The 16,863-nt window shown below is 46.7% G+C and overlaps 3 protein-coding genes across 3 annotated transcripts; 2 read left to right on the top strand and 1 right to left on the bottom strand.

Annotated features, from left to right (window-relative positions):
- Positions 1-2,302: 2,302 nt before the first annotated feature.
- TRIVIDRAFT_230779 (uncharacterized protein) lies at positions 2,303-4,480 on the top strand (the record flags this gene model as incomplete). The annotated part of the gene is made up of 5 exons (XM_014100676.1): positions 2,303-2,584; positions 2,665-2,943; positions 3,061-3,092; positions 3,148-3,901; positions 3,971-4,480. The coding sequence occupies 5 exons, from the start codon at positions 2,303-2,305 to the stop codon at positions 4,124-4,126; spliced, it is 1,503 nt and encodes a 500-aa protein (XP_013956151.1).
- Positions 4,481-7,256: 2,776 nt separating this feature from the next.
- TRIVIDRAFT_130993 (uncharacterized protein) lies at positions 7,257-7,685 on the top strand (the record flags this gene model as incomplete). The annotated part of the gene is made up of 1 exon (XM_014100675.1): positions 7,257-7,685. A coding segment is annotated over one exon (429 nt), but the record flags the coding sequence as incomplete, so codon positions are not given.
- An 818-nt stretch (positions 7,686-8,503) lies between these two features.
- TRIVIDRAFT_53518 (uncharacterized protein) lies at positions 8,504-16,676 on the bottom strand (the record flags this gene model as incomplete). The annotated part of the gene is made up of 5 exons (XM_014100674.1): positions 8,504-9,352; positions 9,407-10,195; positions 10,248-15,062; positions 15,156-15,531; positions 15,589-16,676. 5 exons carry the CDS (start codon positions 16,674-16,676, stop codon positions 8,504-8,506), a joined length of 7,917 nt encoding a protein of 2,638 aa, XP_013956149.1.
- Between the last annotated feature and the right edge of the window lie 187 nt (positions 16,677-16,863).

Genomic DNA, 16,863 nt, shown 5'->3' with positions numbered 1-16,863 from the left:
GAGAGGCTCGAGAAGCTTCGTGCTCTCGAGGCCGAGGCCAAGGGTGCCTCCAAGGGACTCTGGTCAGGCGTCAACGGCACCATTGAGTAACTGTTTAAATAAAAGTTATTAATATATAATAAACTGGGTTTTATATATTAATATAGGTTAACTGTTTTTAAAGAATAAACTTTTAAGTTTTAGGTTTATATTAATAAAGTAGTTAAATTAATTATAGGTATTATTTTATTAATGTTATATAGTTAGTAAATATAGTAGTTAAATTTAATTTAATTACTATATTAATAATTAGCTATATTAACTATTTAAATAAGTGTAAGAATATAAATTTATATATTTAGTTAAATATTTTAGAATTAATAAAGATTAATATTAATTTATATTAATTCTATTATATATTAATAAAATTAACATTAATTTTTATTAACTTAATATTAATTAGTGTATTAACCCTACGATTACCTAGGAGCGCTTACCTTATAGACCCATTGTTGTAACTATAAGAGCCAGGTCGTGATATTAGTTAAAGTACTTTTATAAATAATAAATAACTTAAGTTAGTAAATATTTTAAAAGTAAATAACTAAACTAAGTTAGTATTATTTAAGAATATAAACATTTATATAAAATATTAATAATAAATTAATAATAAGTTATATACATTTATATTATTATATATTACTTTTTTTTTAATTTTATTATTTATTATTATATAAAATACTAAATTCTCTTAGGTATAAAGGATAAACTGCCTAAAAGAACTAAAATTGAAATAATTATTATTGAATTTTTAATTATTAACTATTGACTAGTAGCCCAGTGGATTTATATTTTTTTCTTTTATAAATAATTTAGGTTGCCCTTTTTTACTTTATTTATTTTTAAGGCTTTAATATACTTTTTCTGCTATATTAATTATATTTTTATTATAAGTTTTCGTTGCAGCAGTTATTATTTTTGCTGTAGTTGTAGATAGTTTTTTATTGCTTTTGGCTATTTTGGCTGTTTATGCATTAAATTTTTGGTTAGCCTTTGAGTTGTCTTTTACTGTAAGAATTCCTTACTTTTATATTACGTTATTTCGTTAAGTTTTTTAAAATGCGTAATTTATTTTTAAGGATTGTTGCTGCTTTTTATTACTTAATGAATAATTAGCTTTTCTGCTTTAGTTGAGTTATTAAACTATAATTTAAAGTTTTTGCGTTGCGTTTGAACTTTGTTGTTTGGACTTTTTTATGTATTTTAAGTTTAGTTTTAAACTTTAATAAGCGGTTATACTTTCTGTGCTTTTTTTAATAATATAGCCTAAATCTCCGAGGTTTAGTTTAATTAGCTGTTGCTGATTAAATTAAGCTATAGATTAATTTTGGATTTTAAACTAAAGGCTGGGGTATAGTTTTTTATTAAACTAACTGTTATAGCATTAAACCTTTTATATTAATATTAAATTTAACCTTTATAAAATACTAAAAATAACTAATATTAATTATACCTTTTATAATATTAACTATTTTACTATAAAACTTTAATTTAAAAAATATTTAGTAAAATAAAATAAATACTTAATAAACTATCTTTAAATATAATATATTATTAACTTATTTAAAATACTTATTTTATTAATTATAAAAGAGTTTAATTTTATATATTATATTAAGCTTTTATTTATATTTTTTTTTTAATTTTATAATATTAATATATTTAGTAGTTTTTTAATTATAGGAAAAGTATTTTAAAAAATCTTCTAAATATATTATTAATATATTTATAATACTTTATTGAGGTTTTATTAGGTATTTGACTAGGTTAGATTGTATAATACTTTATATTTATTTTTCTTATTTATATACACTTAGAGTAGCTGCTAGTTTTATTATTATAATAGTAGTAGTAGTATTATATATATAAAAAAAAAGATGTTTAAAAAGAAATAAAAGAAAGGAAATAGATAATAGAAGCTTAAACCTCTTGGCTAAAGGTTAGCTAAGGTGCTAACCCTTCTTAGCTAATTAAATCCTCAGGCTATAATGTAACGTCACTGCCCCACCCTTATGTGACCCACACCGCCCTCCCTCACATAAGGTGTAACTGCCTAATACGTATTTTGGTGTGGGTATATGGCTAGATGGGGGGAGCTGATTAGCTGCAGCCTAAAATATCTGTACTACTCTTTATGTATTATCCGAAGGTAATCTTCTCGGCGCTCGTACAGCGAATGACCGACCTCAGATAAAGGTCGCAGCTCACCGCGGGGCATCCATTCTTTGCCCATACTCTCATCTACCACTGGACTTCGCCCGTCATGCTCTCTTCCGACCGCACCCAATATACTCTGGCACTCTGGCTGACGCCCGTCGTCCTCTATGTCGTGTACGCGTGGCTCAAAGTCATCACCGGCGCCTTCTTTGGCCCTTTGAGCAAAATTCCCGGCCCCAAGCTCTGGGCCATCTCGCGCCTTCCTCGTATGTACATGGAATGGCAGGGTGAGGAAGCAGCTGGAGTCGCCGCGTTGCACAAGAAGTACGGCCCGGTCGTGCGGCTGGCGCCCAACGAAGTGTCGTTTGCTGGTGGTGCTCAGGCTTGGGTAAGGCTCCGCGGGAAAACGTGCCCGTAGCTATTCCCCAGCCGCGCTGACATGACTGACTCCCTTGTCGTGCCCAACAGAAAGACATTTATGGCTACCGAAAGAACGTGGGCCAAGAGAAGCATCCATATCGTTCGTCGGCGTCGTATTGGCCTCCGGCCAACGGAGCCCCGAGCATGATTCAGGCCATCCGTGACGAAGACCACCAGCGACTGCGCAAGAGTCTGGCCGTCTCGTTCAGTGAGAAGTCCATGAAGCTGATGGAACCACGCGTCAAGGGCTGGGCTCGGCTTCTGCAGACCAAGTTGGCTGAGCGCGGTGATGCTGCGGTGGATATGGTCGAGTTGTTTAGATGTGCAGTAAGTCCAACCATGTATTCCGTCTATCGCGATTTCTGATCTGCAGGTTATCGGGGGAGAGTTGAGAGCTGAACGCTGAATGGCACATTTGGTTCTGATTGACTAACGAGGCCGTAGACTTTCGATGCCATGGGTGACCTCGCGCTAGGGTAAGGCCAAGCTTCTAGAGATTGTTTGCCGCGCTAAAGTCTTCTCCTTCGACAGGGACGACCTGCAAATGCTGAGAAATGGCCGTCTCTCCGACTACGTCCATGCAGCTTTTAGTGGCATTCGAACCATCATCCGCCTTCGGGTCCTCTCCACGTACAATTCCTTCACCCGCTGGCTCGTTCAAGACTGTTTCTTCCAAAGCGCATTCGTCCGGAAGGCCGCCATGGAAAATCTTCGCTACTCCGCGGACCGTGTGGATCGTCGCCTGCAAGAACCAGACCGAGACCCTCCCGATCTCTGGACAAAACCCCTGACTGGTATCGACGGCAAGATGTCCCTGGACGAATATCACTCCACCGCACAGCTTCTCATGACTGCGGGCACCGACACTTCGGCGATAGGCTTGTCCGGCACACTATATTATCTTCTTACCAACCCCGACTGCCTCGCCAAGGTCACTGACGAGGTTCGCTCCGCCTTCTCATCTATGGACGACGTAACCTACGAAACCCTCGCCCAACTGAAGTACTTGGACGCCGCGCTGCAAGAAGGCCTGAGACTCTACCCACCGGTGCCTACCGGCGCACCTCGCGTCACTCCGATGCCTGGATGGTCCATCGGCGGCTACTGGATCCCAGGTGGTGTGAACGTCCACGCGCCCCACTATGCCACCTCTCGCCTTCCCGCCCACTTCACCGCTCCCGAATCTTTCCACCCAGAGCGCTGGCTGGGCGACGAGAAATTCCAAAACGACCGGCTTGATGCCGTCCAGCCGTTCAACCTCGGCCCTCAGAACTGCTTGGGTCAGGTACGACTTGCCCACGAACACGTTCACGCGAACCAAAAACTCGTCTCGCCGATGCTGACTGCGAACTAGGCTTTTGCCATGAACGAGATGCGCCTCTTCATGGCCGCTGTGTTGCTCCAATTCGATCTACAGTTGTGCGAGGACCCCCGAGCCTGGTTGGATCAACGAGTGTTCTCCATGTGGGAGACGAAGCCGTTGATGTGTGTCGCGACCAAGACGAGCTGAAGTCGATCCCGCTCGTTCCATGATCCTTGGAAGGTGGGAGTATAGACGGTGTTTCAACTTTCAACTCTCATTCCTCGTCAAGGCGACTGTGCGAGACACTTCTGATCATGTAACATGAAAGAACCCGGCGTCCAGCAAACAGGCACTTAACGCCATGGAGTGGAATGGTCGATGCTAGCACTCGAAAGATAAAAACCATACGTAGATGAGTAGATATTATCTGCCGTGCCTAGGTGCCCAGAAATCTAGAAGCCTGGTAGCCCCCAGACTAGTTAGCAGCCGATTCCTGAAAAAGGGGGGGACCTCCAAATGTCACATAATCGCTCTAGCCTTCAGCTGAGCCGCGATCACATACGAGAATTCCTTATTGCAACTGAGCGACTCTATGCAACCGTCAGATCCCCCTGGTATATATAAAAGAGTATTGCTCTTTGTAGCATACGATTTTGCTGTTTGTAGTATAATTCAGGCATACCTCAGTTAGCTACACACCTGCTATATATACTCCGTAGTACTTAAGATATAGTGTACTCTGCAGGTGGGGTCAGTAGCAGCGCTGGAATCTATTAGCTTGAGCCAGCCTTGCACACAATAATAATAACACTACACGCGAATTAAAGCTATTACTACTGATATAAGGCCACTTAACTTATTGCTAAAAATTTCTGATGTTATTAAATCCCTCTATGACGCTGGGAGCGTACGTTCTGCCTCACTGGGTACTAATTTTAATAATAAAGCTATTACTATAATATCACCACTGCTACTATTACTAACGTTCCCGTTATTTAAAGAGTTACTTACTTTTGTTCAAGAATTCTACTGGCTTAATAGTATTAGGTTTGTGACGAGTTTAATTAATTTTTAAATAATAGTAAATTTATTTTAATATAAATATATTCAATAATCTTCTTAAAATATAATTTTGGAATAAATTAATGGATTGGAAGGCTTTATTGCTGAGGATAATAGTAGGGATAATCTGTAGGTATGATTCTAAATGAGATTATAAAGGAATTAGTGAGTTTACACTATAGAATTAGTAAAGTAATATAATAGGTATATAGCTAGCTGAGGTATGCTTAAATTATGCTATAAATAGCAAAATCATATACTGCAAATAGCAATACTTACATAAAACGGTGCGAGGTGGTAAGCGAGGTAGTAGCTCTGCGGGGAAGGGGGGTGGGGTGCATTAGGCGAAGCTGTGAGCGACGCCTTTTTCTTACTGCAGGCCTGTCTGCGGATGGGAAACACCGGGTTTTACGCCGACGGTCGCCAGATGGGGAAATGAAGGCGCTAGATGGGTGCAACAAGTAAGCAACCGGGTCGCGACCGCTTCTGTTCTTCCCTCGGGGCTCTGCGTCCCAGAAGCATAGGAGGGCGTGGAGAATGGTCTCTTGTATATTAATGTAGCCTACCAACAGCGCTAGGATAGGTGTTTACACAAAGCCAATCGAAGTAGGAAGGAGGTTTAAGTTCAACGGGGTAAATGTTAATACTTAAGGAAGTTGATACCCTTTGTAGTTAATGTAAAAAATATAATTTAATTAGTTAAATAAATAAGGGTTTAAAAAAAAAAAACTTATATAATATATTAAATTTAATTAAGAAAATTTTATTAAAAGTAATTTATATAGTTTTTATTAAAAAAATATTATATACTATTTTAATTTTATTTAAATTTATATAAAAATATTATTTAAATTTAATAATTAATTTTTTAAAAATTAAATTTTAAAATCTAATAAAATAAACTTATATATATTTATAACTTTTATTAATATTATATAAAAATAATTTATAAAAATATATATTTATATATCTATTAATATTAATCTTAATAGAATTTACTTAATAATTTAAATATAATAGTACTGTAGCTACAGTAAGTTATATTATATATACTGCTATTATATTAACCTTAACTACAGTTATTGCTTTCAATGGCCTCTTTTTTGCTAAGTTAGTATATTAGTATGTGCAGTTGTTACAATAGTTATTACAGAGCTGGGCTAACCGCCCATTGCTACAAACAGCTTTTGAGGTTATTTTGTGTAGCCTCTGCAAGTATGTCTTTAATAAGGGTAGTATAGGACAGCCTTTACTACAGGGCCTATAAGGGCTAGTGTGCAGAGACAGCCTAAGGCAGAGATATATATGATCCTTGGCTGTATCATTTGTAAAGAAGGTATTGCAAAAGATAAAGAGTTTTATAAAAATTAGTTTTAATAAAAGTTTACTGCTATTTATTATTATTTTAGATAACTATATACACTATTTATACTTTAATATAATATTAATATGAAAATAAAGTTCGTAAAATAATGAATATAAATTTTAATAGCTTTTAATTTATTAAATAAATATAATATATAAAATATTATATTATTATAAAGCGTTTATTATAATAAAGCTTTAAGTTATATTTTTAAAAGTATATATTATATACCTTTTTAAATACTTGATAATATTAAAAAAAGTACTTTTATTAATTAAATAAAAAAGAAAAAAGTTATTTACTACTTAGGAAAAGTAAAAGCTTTTTACACTAGTTCTAATACAGTGTTATTTCGTTTATTTCCTTTATAAATTACCTTTTACAAAAGACTACAGTTACCTACAGAAGCTAACTACAGGGGATATCAACTTCCTTAGGTATCAACATCCACCTCTTTGAACTTATATATAACAGTCTATGGTAGGGTAGTAACTGTACAAAAATGGTACTTGATACTCTATATATACTTTTATTAATTTCTAATGCTCTATTTTATCTATTTAGTAAATTCATTATCTCACTATAATTTATATTAAAAAAGCTTTTATAACTTATATTATAAGTAAGTAAAGCTTACTGGTATTCTTAATAAAAGCAAATTACTTATGTTATTACTACCTAGGTACACTATGAAAGGCTACATGTAGATTAGAAGGCCATTCTTTCCGCTAGTCTTTACTCAAAGTAGGCCGTTAGCCATTAGAGACCCCTTATATATACAACTGTCTCTCCCGTTGGAAATTCTATTAGGCAAACCCTTCTGTCGGACCTTTTAACGCATCCCCCAACTCTCGTCCACCTTGAGCCATGTCCCACAACGGCGAGCCCGACCCGCTCTACCGCGAGCCCTATCCCCTTAACCGCGACTTGCTCGCCTCCGCCCGCCTGCACCTCCAGCACGCCGTCTTCGTCAACGGTCTAGGCTACCTGCTGCACCCGGCCGTCCCTATCGGGCCCGCCTCGCACGTGGCTGACATCGCCACCGGCACCGGCATCTTCGCCCTCGCCCTCGCCGCGGCCCACCCCGAAGCCCGCGTCGAAGCCTCCGACATCTCCCTCGCCCAGGTCCCCGCCCAGCACTGGTGGCCCGCCAATGTGACCTTTGCGGTCCTCGACATCTTCCAGGACCCCTTGCCGGCCTCACTGCTCGCGCGCTACGACGTCCTCTGCCTCCGCCACTTCGTCTCCCTGCAGCCCGGCGATCCGCGCCCGCTGATCGCCCGCTTGCTGGCCATGCTGCGGCCCGGGGGCTATCTGCACTGGCAGGAATGGGACCTGACCACCGCCGCCGTCTTCGCCCCAGACGGCACCTCCACCCCTAAGATGCAGGCGCTGATCGATTACATCAAACATCCCTCCCGACACACCGCCCAGGCCACCTGGGTTGGCGACTTGCATCAGAGGGTCGCCGCCGGCGAGGTGCCTGGCGTGGAGCTGGTCGCTCACGACCGTGTCCGCGCCGCTAAGGCCGCCGTCGTCGCTATGCAGCAGGAACTCATGGCGCTGGGCACCAAGGAGGTAGTCGCCAGTCTGCGGGCCCGCGAGGGCGAAGCGAGCGTCGAGGCCGCTAAGTTCGAGAAGATCGCGCACGACGCCGTCGACGAGTGTCTGAGCTTGGGGAGGGGCCCTGTGATCGATCAGGAGATGGTGACGTGGGTGCTGAGGAAGAAGTGATGTGCATCCCTTTGAGTGCCATATGGTCCATCTGAAGTATCTTCCTAGGATTGTGGCCAATTAAATCGCCACAAATTGAGAGTACATCAGCTGCTGCCAAAATTGGCCACGAAGGCAAGTCTCGAAATTTAGATTAGTACGGTGAGCTACATAACGTTAATGATCAACGCGGCGATCAGGCAACCTTTTTAGCAAATAAAGTCCTTTATTGTATCCAGTCCGTATAGAAACAAGGTGGATACAAGTACTTGGGTTGGACCATATGGCACTCGAAGGGATGCAAGAGATAGAATGTATTTTCTTCGGTTTCTCCTCTTGGCACGCACGGAACTTGTAGCACACGTGTGAGGGCCACGTGTTGAATGCATTTCAAAGACATCATCTTGGTTTATATTGTCTCTACTCGTGACTCGGGGCTTATTTTAGTTGCCTCCTGCTATTAGCAACTCGACCGCTTTGCTCGTCGATGCCACCTTCCTACACAGCTGAGCAAGACTCAACGAGCCCATGATTTCCAACACAGGCACATCCGCCTTGACCTTTCTCGCCATGAACGTCCTCAGTTCTAGCGCAACAAGCGAGTCAACGCCATTGGCACTGATGGTCCGCGCCGGATCCACATCCTCGACCGCAATTGAGAGCAAGGAAGACAACTTATCAATGACCGATTCCGTCACAATCTGAGCCGCCTCATCCAGAGTCCGAGCTGCTCGAAGCCGCGCTTCAACGTCAGGTCCATCACCCCCGGTCGTCCCTGCGCCGTCTTGCTGCGTATTGAGCCGCCGCAGCTGCGTGAAGAGAGGGAAGTTCATGTAACTGAGCATCGGCACGCCTCGAGCACGATGCTTGTCTAACGGAGTCAAGCCCGTAACAAGCTGTGCAGGCGACTGCAGAGCAGCGTTCATGCCGTACTCGATAAGCGTAAGCAACTCTTCTTCGCGCAGCACTTTCATCATACTGCCTAGGTATTTTGTCATGGCGAGGCGGTCCGCGTGATCGGCCACGTATCCGACGTCTAGCACTGCGCCAACGTCGATCGTCGTGGCCGCTAGACCTTGCTGCCGACGGAAGTACGCCAGCGCGTCCTGGAAGGTGTTTCCTGCGGCGTAGTTGGCCTGAGCCCGGTTGCCGAGGACGCCCGTGGCTGAAGACAGCATGATGAAATGCTCCAGATCCTGGGGCAGAAGTTCGTGTAGGTTCCACGAACCTTGAATCTTGGGTCTGATAGCCAGCTGGAATTCCTCGTGCGACATGTTCTCGAGCATGATGTCCTGAACGCCATAGATTAGCATCCTTCCATGGGGTAGCATTTATTACTATCATACCTTTAGCTTCATTGCTGCTTGGACGACTCCTCTTATAGGTGGGAGGGTCTTGCATTGTTCGAGAACGAGACGTAGCTGTTCCTTGTCGCTGACATCGCATGTGAAGATATGCACACGACATCCGTCTGCTTCGAGAGTCTCGCGCATCGTTGTGACGGCTGGAGTGATGCGGCCGCTGCTGGACAGGAAGATCAAATTTCGAGCGCCTCGCAAAGCCATCCATGCAGCAACGCTCCGTCCAATACCTCCAAGGCCACCACTGAGCACGTAGGATGCATCTCGACAAAAGCCAAGCGGCGCCGGTGACGGTGGAAGGAGTGGCAGAACGTCATCCTCCCGAGGCACCAGAACAATCTTGCCCATTCCCGTGCCGGCCTGGAGAATGCGAAGTGCATCCACCACCTGCGACATGGGCATTATCGTAGTTGGTGATGCAGGCAGTGCCACACCCTCTTTCCACAGCCGCATCGTTTCCTCTGTCAGCATCTTGATGAGAAACGGTTTGTTCTTCATCATAGAAACGAGGTCGACGCTCGCCATGGTCACGTTGCGCAAGTAGGGCCGAAGATCCACTTTGCCATTCATCATGGCGTCTTTCTTCCCAATCTCAATGAAACGACCGAAGGGTGCCACCAGATCCCATGAGCGGCGCAGCGCCTCACCAGAGAGCGAATTCAAGACTACGTCAACACCTCTGCCTTTTGTCATACGCAACACGCCCGGGACGAATGTGAGGTCGCGGCTTGAAAAGATGTGATCGTCTGGAATCCCGAACTCCCTAATTATCAACTTATTCTTTGTTAGCAAAAGGTGGATTCGATTGTCACGGCAACAAACTTACGTCTCGCTTCAACGTAGTCGATACGGTTACATACACCTCGGCGCCAATATGTTGAGCGTAACGAATCGCAGCCTGGCCCACCCCACCGGCAGCAGCATGGATAAGAATGGTTTCGTCGGGCATCAACCGAGCCGTCTCCCGTAGGCTGTAAATGACTGTCGCATAGACAACAGGCAAGCCGGCAGCCATCTCCAAACTGAGCCCATCGGGGACCTTGGCGACTGTCGATTGATCCAAACGACCATAGGTGTGCATGCACCCGACATGGTCTAGGCCACAGATGTAGACAACCCTGTCGCCAGGAGCGAAGTCGACTACTTTGGAGCCCACGCGAGAGATGATGCCAGCTGCTTCACTGCCCATCGAGTACGCCGTATGCTCCCCCATGGCAATCATGAGATCGCGAAAGTTGAGGCCAACAGCTCGTATCTCGATTTCTACTTCTGTATCGGAGAGTGGCTCATTGTACGTCTCGTCGGTCACCCACTCAAGTTTTTCTAGCAGGCCTGGAACAGTTGTCGTGAGCTTGATGGGCCTGCCAGCATCCCTGGCCAGCGTTGGGACTGCTTCTGAGCGGTATAGAGCTGTTTGCAAGTATTCATCTGCACGAATGGCCTCGCGGAGCCGACTCGTCCAGATCCGGCCATCTTGAAGCATGAACTCGCCATTCATGTTCTCAACTGGGAGAGTGAGCGAGAACTGCGCCTCACACAGCCTTCGAATCGACGCACTCAGCGAGGTATTTTCAGGTCGAGGCTCAGAGATTTTCAGTGTGACCAGGTTGGAATCGTCCAAGTCACGTTCCCATCTGTTTGTACGCATCAGGCCGGTTATGGCTCCGTACTGGGGGCAGAAAAGCTCATCTCCAGTTACCCACAAGATGCTTTTAGTCTCGATCAGCATTTTGCGGACACCCTCGTACTCGGCCTGGGACAGATCTGCAATCACAGGACGTTCGAGTTCTGCTAGAACAATGCAGAGACTTTGGCTATACTCGATCCCTTCCAATTCTAGCAGGGATACGATCCTGATGTTCTGGAACCGGAGATTCTCGTTCAACTTGTCTTTGATGTCTTGCAACAAGCTTTGAGTGTTGCTTCGCTCGAAGCTAGGGAGTGTGACGAGCACAACGTTCTTCCACATGGGACCGGGCTCGTTGGCGTCTACAGAAGCGTTCTGGGCCACGAAAAGACTCTGGCTATGGAGCTGTTCATTGTGGCTATCGGGAAGTTCGAAGCGCGCTCCTGTAAAACCAGCAGCCTCGAGGACTTCATTCCACTGCTTGGATGAGACCCATGGCATCCATTGACGCATGGATTCGGTGCCACTCCACCACCCTGACAGCTGGCCAAATGATAGCCCGGACCAGTAGTAATCCTGCCTTATACCTTCTTGTAGAAGCAGGCGGCCTCCGGGCTTCAGCAACTGGCGAAGATTACTCAGTGTTTTGGTGAGGTCGGTGGTGGTATGGATGACATTCTGAGCTACAATCAAATCATAGCTCCTGACTTCGAAGCTCTCCTGCTTGGCGATGTCTTGTTCTGCGTCCAGAACTCGATACTCCATGATGTTCGTGTATGGCTGGAATTTCTGCCTTGCTTGTTCGAAAAAGGCGGCCGAAATATCAGTGTACATGTAATGTGACACGCTACTAGCAATGGACACCCCATCATCTGCGATGGGAGCAAGGGCATCAAGTACTTGCGCAGTGGACGAGCCAGTGCCGGCACCCACCTCGAGCACGCGTAAATTGGCCTTATTCTTGGCTAATACGTTCAAATAGGCCTTCTGTTGCGCTGGCAGGTCGTTCAAGGTCGCAGTTCGTCTGTAGACTCGATCGAGTATGGCATCCTCAGCGAACATGAGCTGCAGCGGGTCTGTCTCACCTCTTAAGACGGGCACGATGTTGCCGCCCATTCGTACTGCCAACTCACCGAACGCAGTGTCCGAAGCAACCTGTTTGTATAGCTCCACCTTTGCAGCGTGGTCATGTTTGAGTCGCTCAACCTCAGAGGCTTGGATACCGATCACCTTGCCGAGCTGGAGATCACTCTCGACGTGCTTCATCCACTCGAAATACCGATAGAGATGACCTTGAGCAGCGGCCGGCACCTTGCCATCTAGTTCCTCCAGTGCGTCCAGGACAAGAAGCACCGAGGCCAGCTGCATACGAGAATCGATCTCGATCGCAGCTTGCTCTGAGTCCAAATCAGGCTTGGGCATCTCAGCGAACGAAGCGACGTCGCCTCCTTCGAGATACATATCCACGTGAGGAATCCATTCAATCTCGTGACACATCTTTTCTGCGCCGAGCGAGCTCTGTGCGGCGGAATCCAGGGGGCTTGCTTCAATTCCACTCCAGGAGATACGGGGTTCTTGAGTGGGTCCATCCCAGACGACAACATCTGTCGAGAACTTCTCAAACGCAATCTTGCGCGTCTGGCTGTGAGCACGATAGACATGACCAGGCTCAGGGTTCATTGCCGCAGAAATCCAAATGTCCTTGATGAACCGCGGCACCATGGCCACTTCGAGGTTGCTCTTTCCTGTGGCGTCCATGATCGCGGCCAGCGCAAAGTGCATCAAGCTGTCCATGCAAGCTGGATGCATCAAGTGCGGAGATACGATACCCTTGGGCATAACACTTGCAACGTCGGGGACGGTGACTGTGCCCATAGTCTGGCCACCATGGTCAAAGGTACCCCGGACAGCCGAGCAGTTCTGGAACAGCGGTCCAAAGTTCAGCCCGATTCTTGCCAATCGCTCATAGGCCTTGGAAAAGTCCCAGGGAGATTGACACTGCTCTTCTGCAGCAGTGAAAGCGGCGTGCCAGCGTTCTGCGTCGTGTCGGGCTTCTCGTCCCTGGTCGACCGGATTGGGGGCAGATGTCTCATGATCCACGCCAACGTATCCAGTGCAGTGTTCGATCCAGTCGTTCGCGGTTGGGTTATAGGACACTACTTGAAACCGACGCCAATAAGCCGAAGTGCCGACACTGGACTCATCAACTGGCTTGAAATTCAACATTACTTCGACCCCTTCTTTCGTGTCGGGCACGATCAATGCACGTTTCATGTTGACATCTCGAAGCCGGAAGCCGCTCAATTGTACATTTGGATCAGCCAGCTGTCTGGCTGCTTCGATTACCGCAATCACGTAGCCTACGCCAGGCAAGATGATGTTATCAGTAACGATGTGATCTCGTAGCCATGGCTGCTCAGAGATTCTCAGAAAGTTGCGGAATCGAGGAGCCATCGCGTCCCAGTCGGGTACTGGAGCACCGAACAGGTCATGTCTGATCTCTTTGCGGAGGCGATAGTTCCGGCTTAAGCGACTCTCATACCAAAACTTGTTGGAATGGTTGAACTGGTATCCAGGAAGTTCAGGAAGTATACGCAATGGGCGAGACCCTCTTCCACCAGTCGTATCAGCGCTGTTATTCACGTCATCAACGTTGATCGGATACCCGCGGGCATGAAGGTAGCCTATGGCGTTCAGGAATACGTCTGCCCCAGGGGCATTGCGTTTCAGTGCCGGGAGGAATGCTACCGCAACGCCCTCGGCATGAGCTGCGAGCACATCTCTTATGGCGCCTTGCAATGCTCCATGAGGGCCAAGCTCAATCAAAACATCCGCAAAGACGTTGGCTCCAGCAGCATCTGCACGGAGGGTGGCCTGTGTTTGGGTTGTGCGGCTAAAGCAAAGGCCTGCCAGGGCATCGGAGAAACGCACTGGATTTAGGAGATTCTTGGCCCAATAGTCGATGGAGAGACAACGGCCTTCGACTGCTTCCCCCGTGACGCTCGAGATCATGACCACAGGTGACTGAGGTGGCTCGCTCGGCGCGTGGAGCGTACCCACCAGACGGACGTATTCGTCTGCGAATTCCTGCATATGCGCAGAGTGATAGGCATTTGGGACCTTGAGCTTCCTCGCGAAGAGCCCTTCAGCCTCCAAGACTTGTTGCAGAGCTTCGACTTTATGCACATCACCCGAGACGGTGCTGCTGCGAGGACTGTTGAGACATGCCACAACTAATTCCCCAGAGAGTTGGGCATGAATTCGGTCAAGATAAGGGGCGAGCGCTTCTTGACCCAACCCGACAGCAAGCATAGCGCCTTTGGTCTCGGTCGTCTGCCTCCCGGTGACTAGTCCACGGAAATAAGACGCTCGCCAGGCCGACTCGCGAGTCAGAAGGCCAGCGCAGTAAGCAGCAGCAATCTCGCCGGAGGAATGGCCCACGACACGACTGGGCTGGATATTCCACGATTGCAACAAATCCACAATCGCAACTTGAAGGGCAGTGCACGCCGGCTGAGCCAAGGCTGCTTGATCAAGACGACTATGTTCTTTGTCTTTGGCGAGCTCGTCGAGGAGATCCCAGGGGCAGCCACATTCGATCTGCAAATAAACTCTGCACGCAGCCAGACTCTCACGGAACACCGGGTAGCAGAGTAGCTCACGTCCCATGCCATACCACTGTGCTCCCTGACCCGTGAACACAAAGGCCACGTTGACAGTGGTGCGAGCCCGCAGCGGTTTGGGCAAGGGCGAAGCCAGACGTGTCTCGAGCTCGACCAGCGACCTTGCTAATACGTGACTCCGCCAGGCCAGCTTCGAGCGCCGACTCATTGTATGGGCAAGATCGTTCAGATAGGTCAAACTTTCGGAGTCGGATATCGATTCGGGCCTGGCATGGAGGAATTCTGCATGTGTTTTTGCTGCGCGACTGCAGCCTTCTTCATCGAAAGCAGAAAAGGGAACGAGCTTTGGTGGACACTCGATTGGATCGAAAGCCCTCCAGTCTCCGGCAAGCTCGATTGTGCGTCGATTTCCCAAGCCATTGGTAGGCTGAGGTTGGATCCCATTGGCAAAGCTATCCACTGTTTCTCTATTGGAAGAGTAGACGGCATTGCTATCTCCAGCACTGTTGGGATGGTTGTTGGTGAGACCATTCACATGTCCATTGGTGATGTTGAATCTATCGCCGTTTACGAGATCGAGATCTGCGTTGGTCGGAGGCAAGGGTCGTGTATAATGAGTCGCGGTCAACCCTCGGTCCTGGAGATAGTGAAAAGCATCATCGAGAACAACATGGCCGTTTGTACCGCCGACTCCAAAGGAATTGATAGAGATCCTGCGCAAGCCGATCGTAGGCCAAGGCGTTGGTTCAAGAGGGAATTGAAGCCGCCATTTTGTTGCCGGGATCTTCGGATTGACTTTTTCGAAATTGACGTTTGGGGGGATGATCCCATTCTCAAGGATAAGAACAGACTTGATGATGCTGCTCGTCTTTTAGCGGCCTTCCAACAGTCATTCAACACACAGACGATAAACTTACGCTGCAGCGCCTGCCGCGCCCTCCAAATGACCAATGCCGGACTTACAAGCCCCAATGTACAGCGGAGGGAGATTCCTTGGCCGAGCTGAGAAGGCTCTCGCAATTCCATTGGCTTCGATCGGGTCACCCGCCGCGGTACCAGTCCCGTGAGCCTCGACCATGGCCGTATTGTTGACACTCAAGCCTGCCCTTGCATAGACCGTCCTGATCAGCCTTTCCTGCGCCAGACTATCCGGGTTGGTCAATCCAGGAGTTCGGCCGTCCTGATTCACACCAGTGCCCCGAATGACGGCTCTTATAGAGTTGCCATCTCGAATGGCATCACTGAAACGCTTTAAAATGATCGTCCCGACTCCCTCGCCACGAGCATAGCCATTGGCACGGTGATCGAAGCTAAAGCACCGGCCGTCTTGCGATAGGAATCCTTGATAAGACATGGAGGCCACATCGTTGGGGTAAGCCAAGACCGTGACCCCGCTGGATATGGCCATGTCGCTCTCGCCACTACGTAGACTCTGGCACGCCTGATGAAGTGTCACTACGGAGCTGCTACAGGCAGTATCGATGGTCATGCTTGGACCTTTGAAATCGAAAAACCAAGAGACTCGGTTGCTGAGGACGGAGTTGGTCAATCCGGTTGCACGATATCGCAAAGGGCTCTCCGCATCCGCATTTATGATGGAGAGATAGTCGTGATTGAAGCCCGACACATACACGGACGTGTTGGATCCATTGGCTTCGGAGAGTGGGATTCCTGCATTCTCTAGAGCATGGTAGACGTTCTCCAACACCAGACGTTGCTGAGGGTCCATGCAAATGGCTTCGCCTTTGGTGATGCCGAAAAAGGGTGCATCGAAATATTCGGGCGGCTCGGCCAAGAAATGCGCCCCTTTGACCGAGTGTGTTCCGACTCGCTCATTGTCGGGATGATAGTGGCCGGCTCCGAAGCGATCATCTGGCCATGGTGAATGTGCGCTTCGTCCTTGCAGGAGGAATTGCCAAAAGCGTTCGACGGTCGAGGCTTCTTGTGGAAGCTTGCAAGCAATGCCAACGATGGCGATGGCCTCGTCAGGTCCATGATTCGACATGCTTCTTTTGACAAGACACAAGACTTATAAGCCAAGGGAGAAGCTGCGGGCTGGAGAGGAGGAGAAGCAAATCGACGATCACATGCACGGGAAAAGGGTTACAGTGCACTCCAGGAGATGCAACACAACAAGAAGGAAAAATGTTTGCCTAAAGCGAACGTTTATGGTCGCAATCAACAGACACGGG

Source organism: Trichoderma virens (assembly GCF_000170995.1).
Source record: "Trichoderma virens Gv29-8 chromosome Unknown TRIVIscaffold_52, whole genome shotgun sequence".
Lineage (NCBI taxonomy): Eukaryota > Fungi > Ascomycota > Sordariomycetes > Hypocreales > Hypocreaceae > Trichoderma > Trichoderma virens.
Note: the sequence above shows the minus strand (reverse complement) of the source record. Positions and strands in the feature narration are given on the sequence as shown.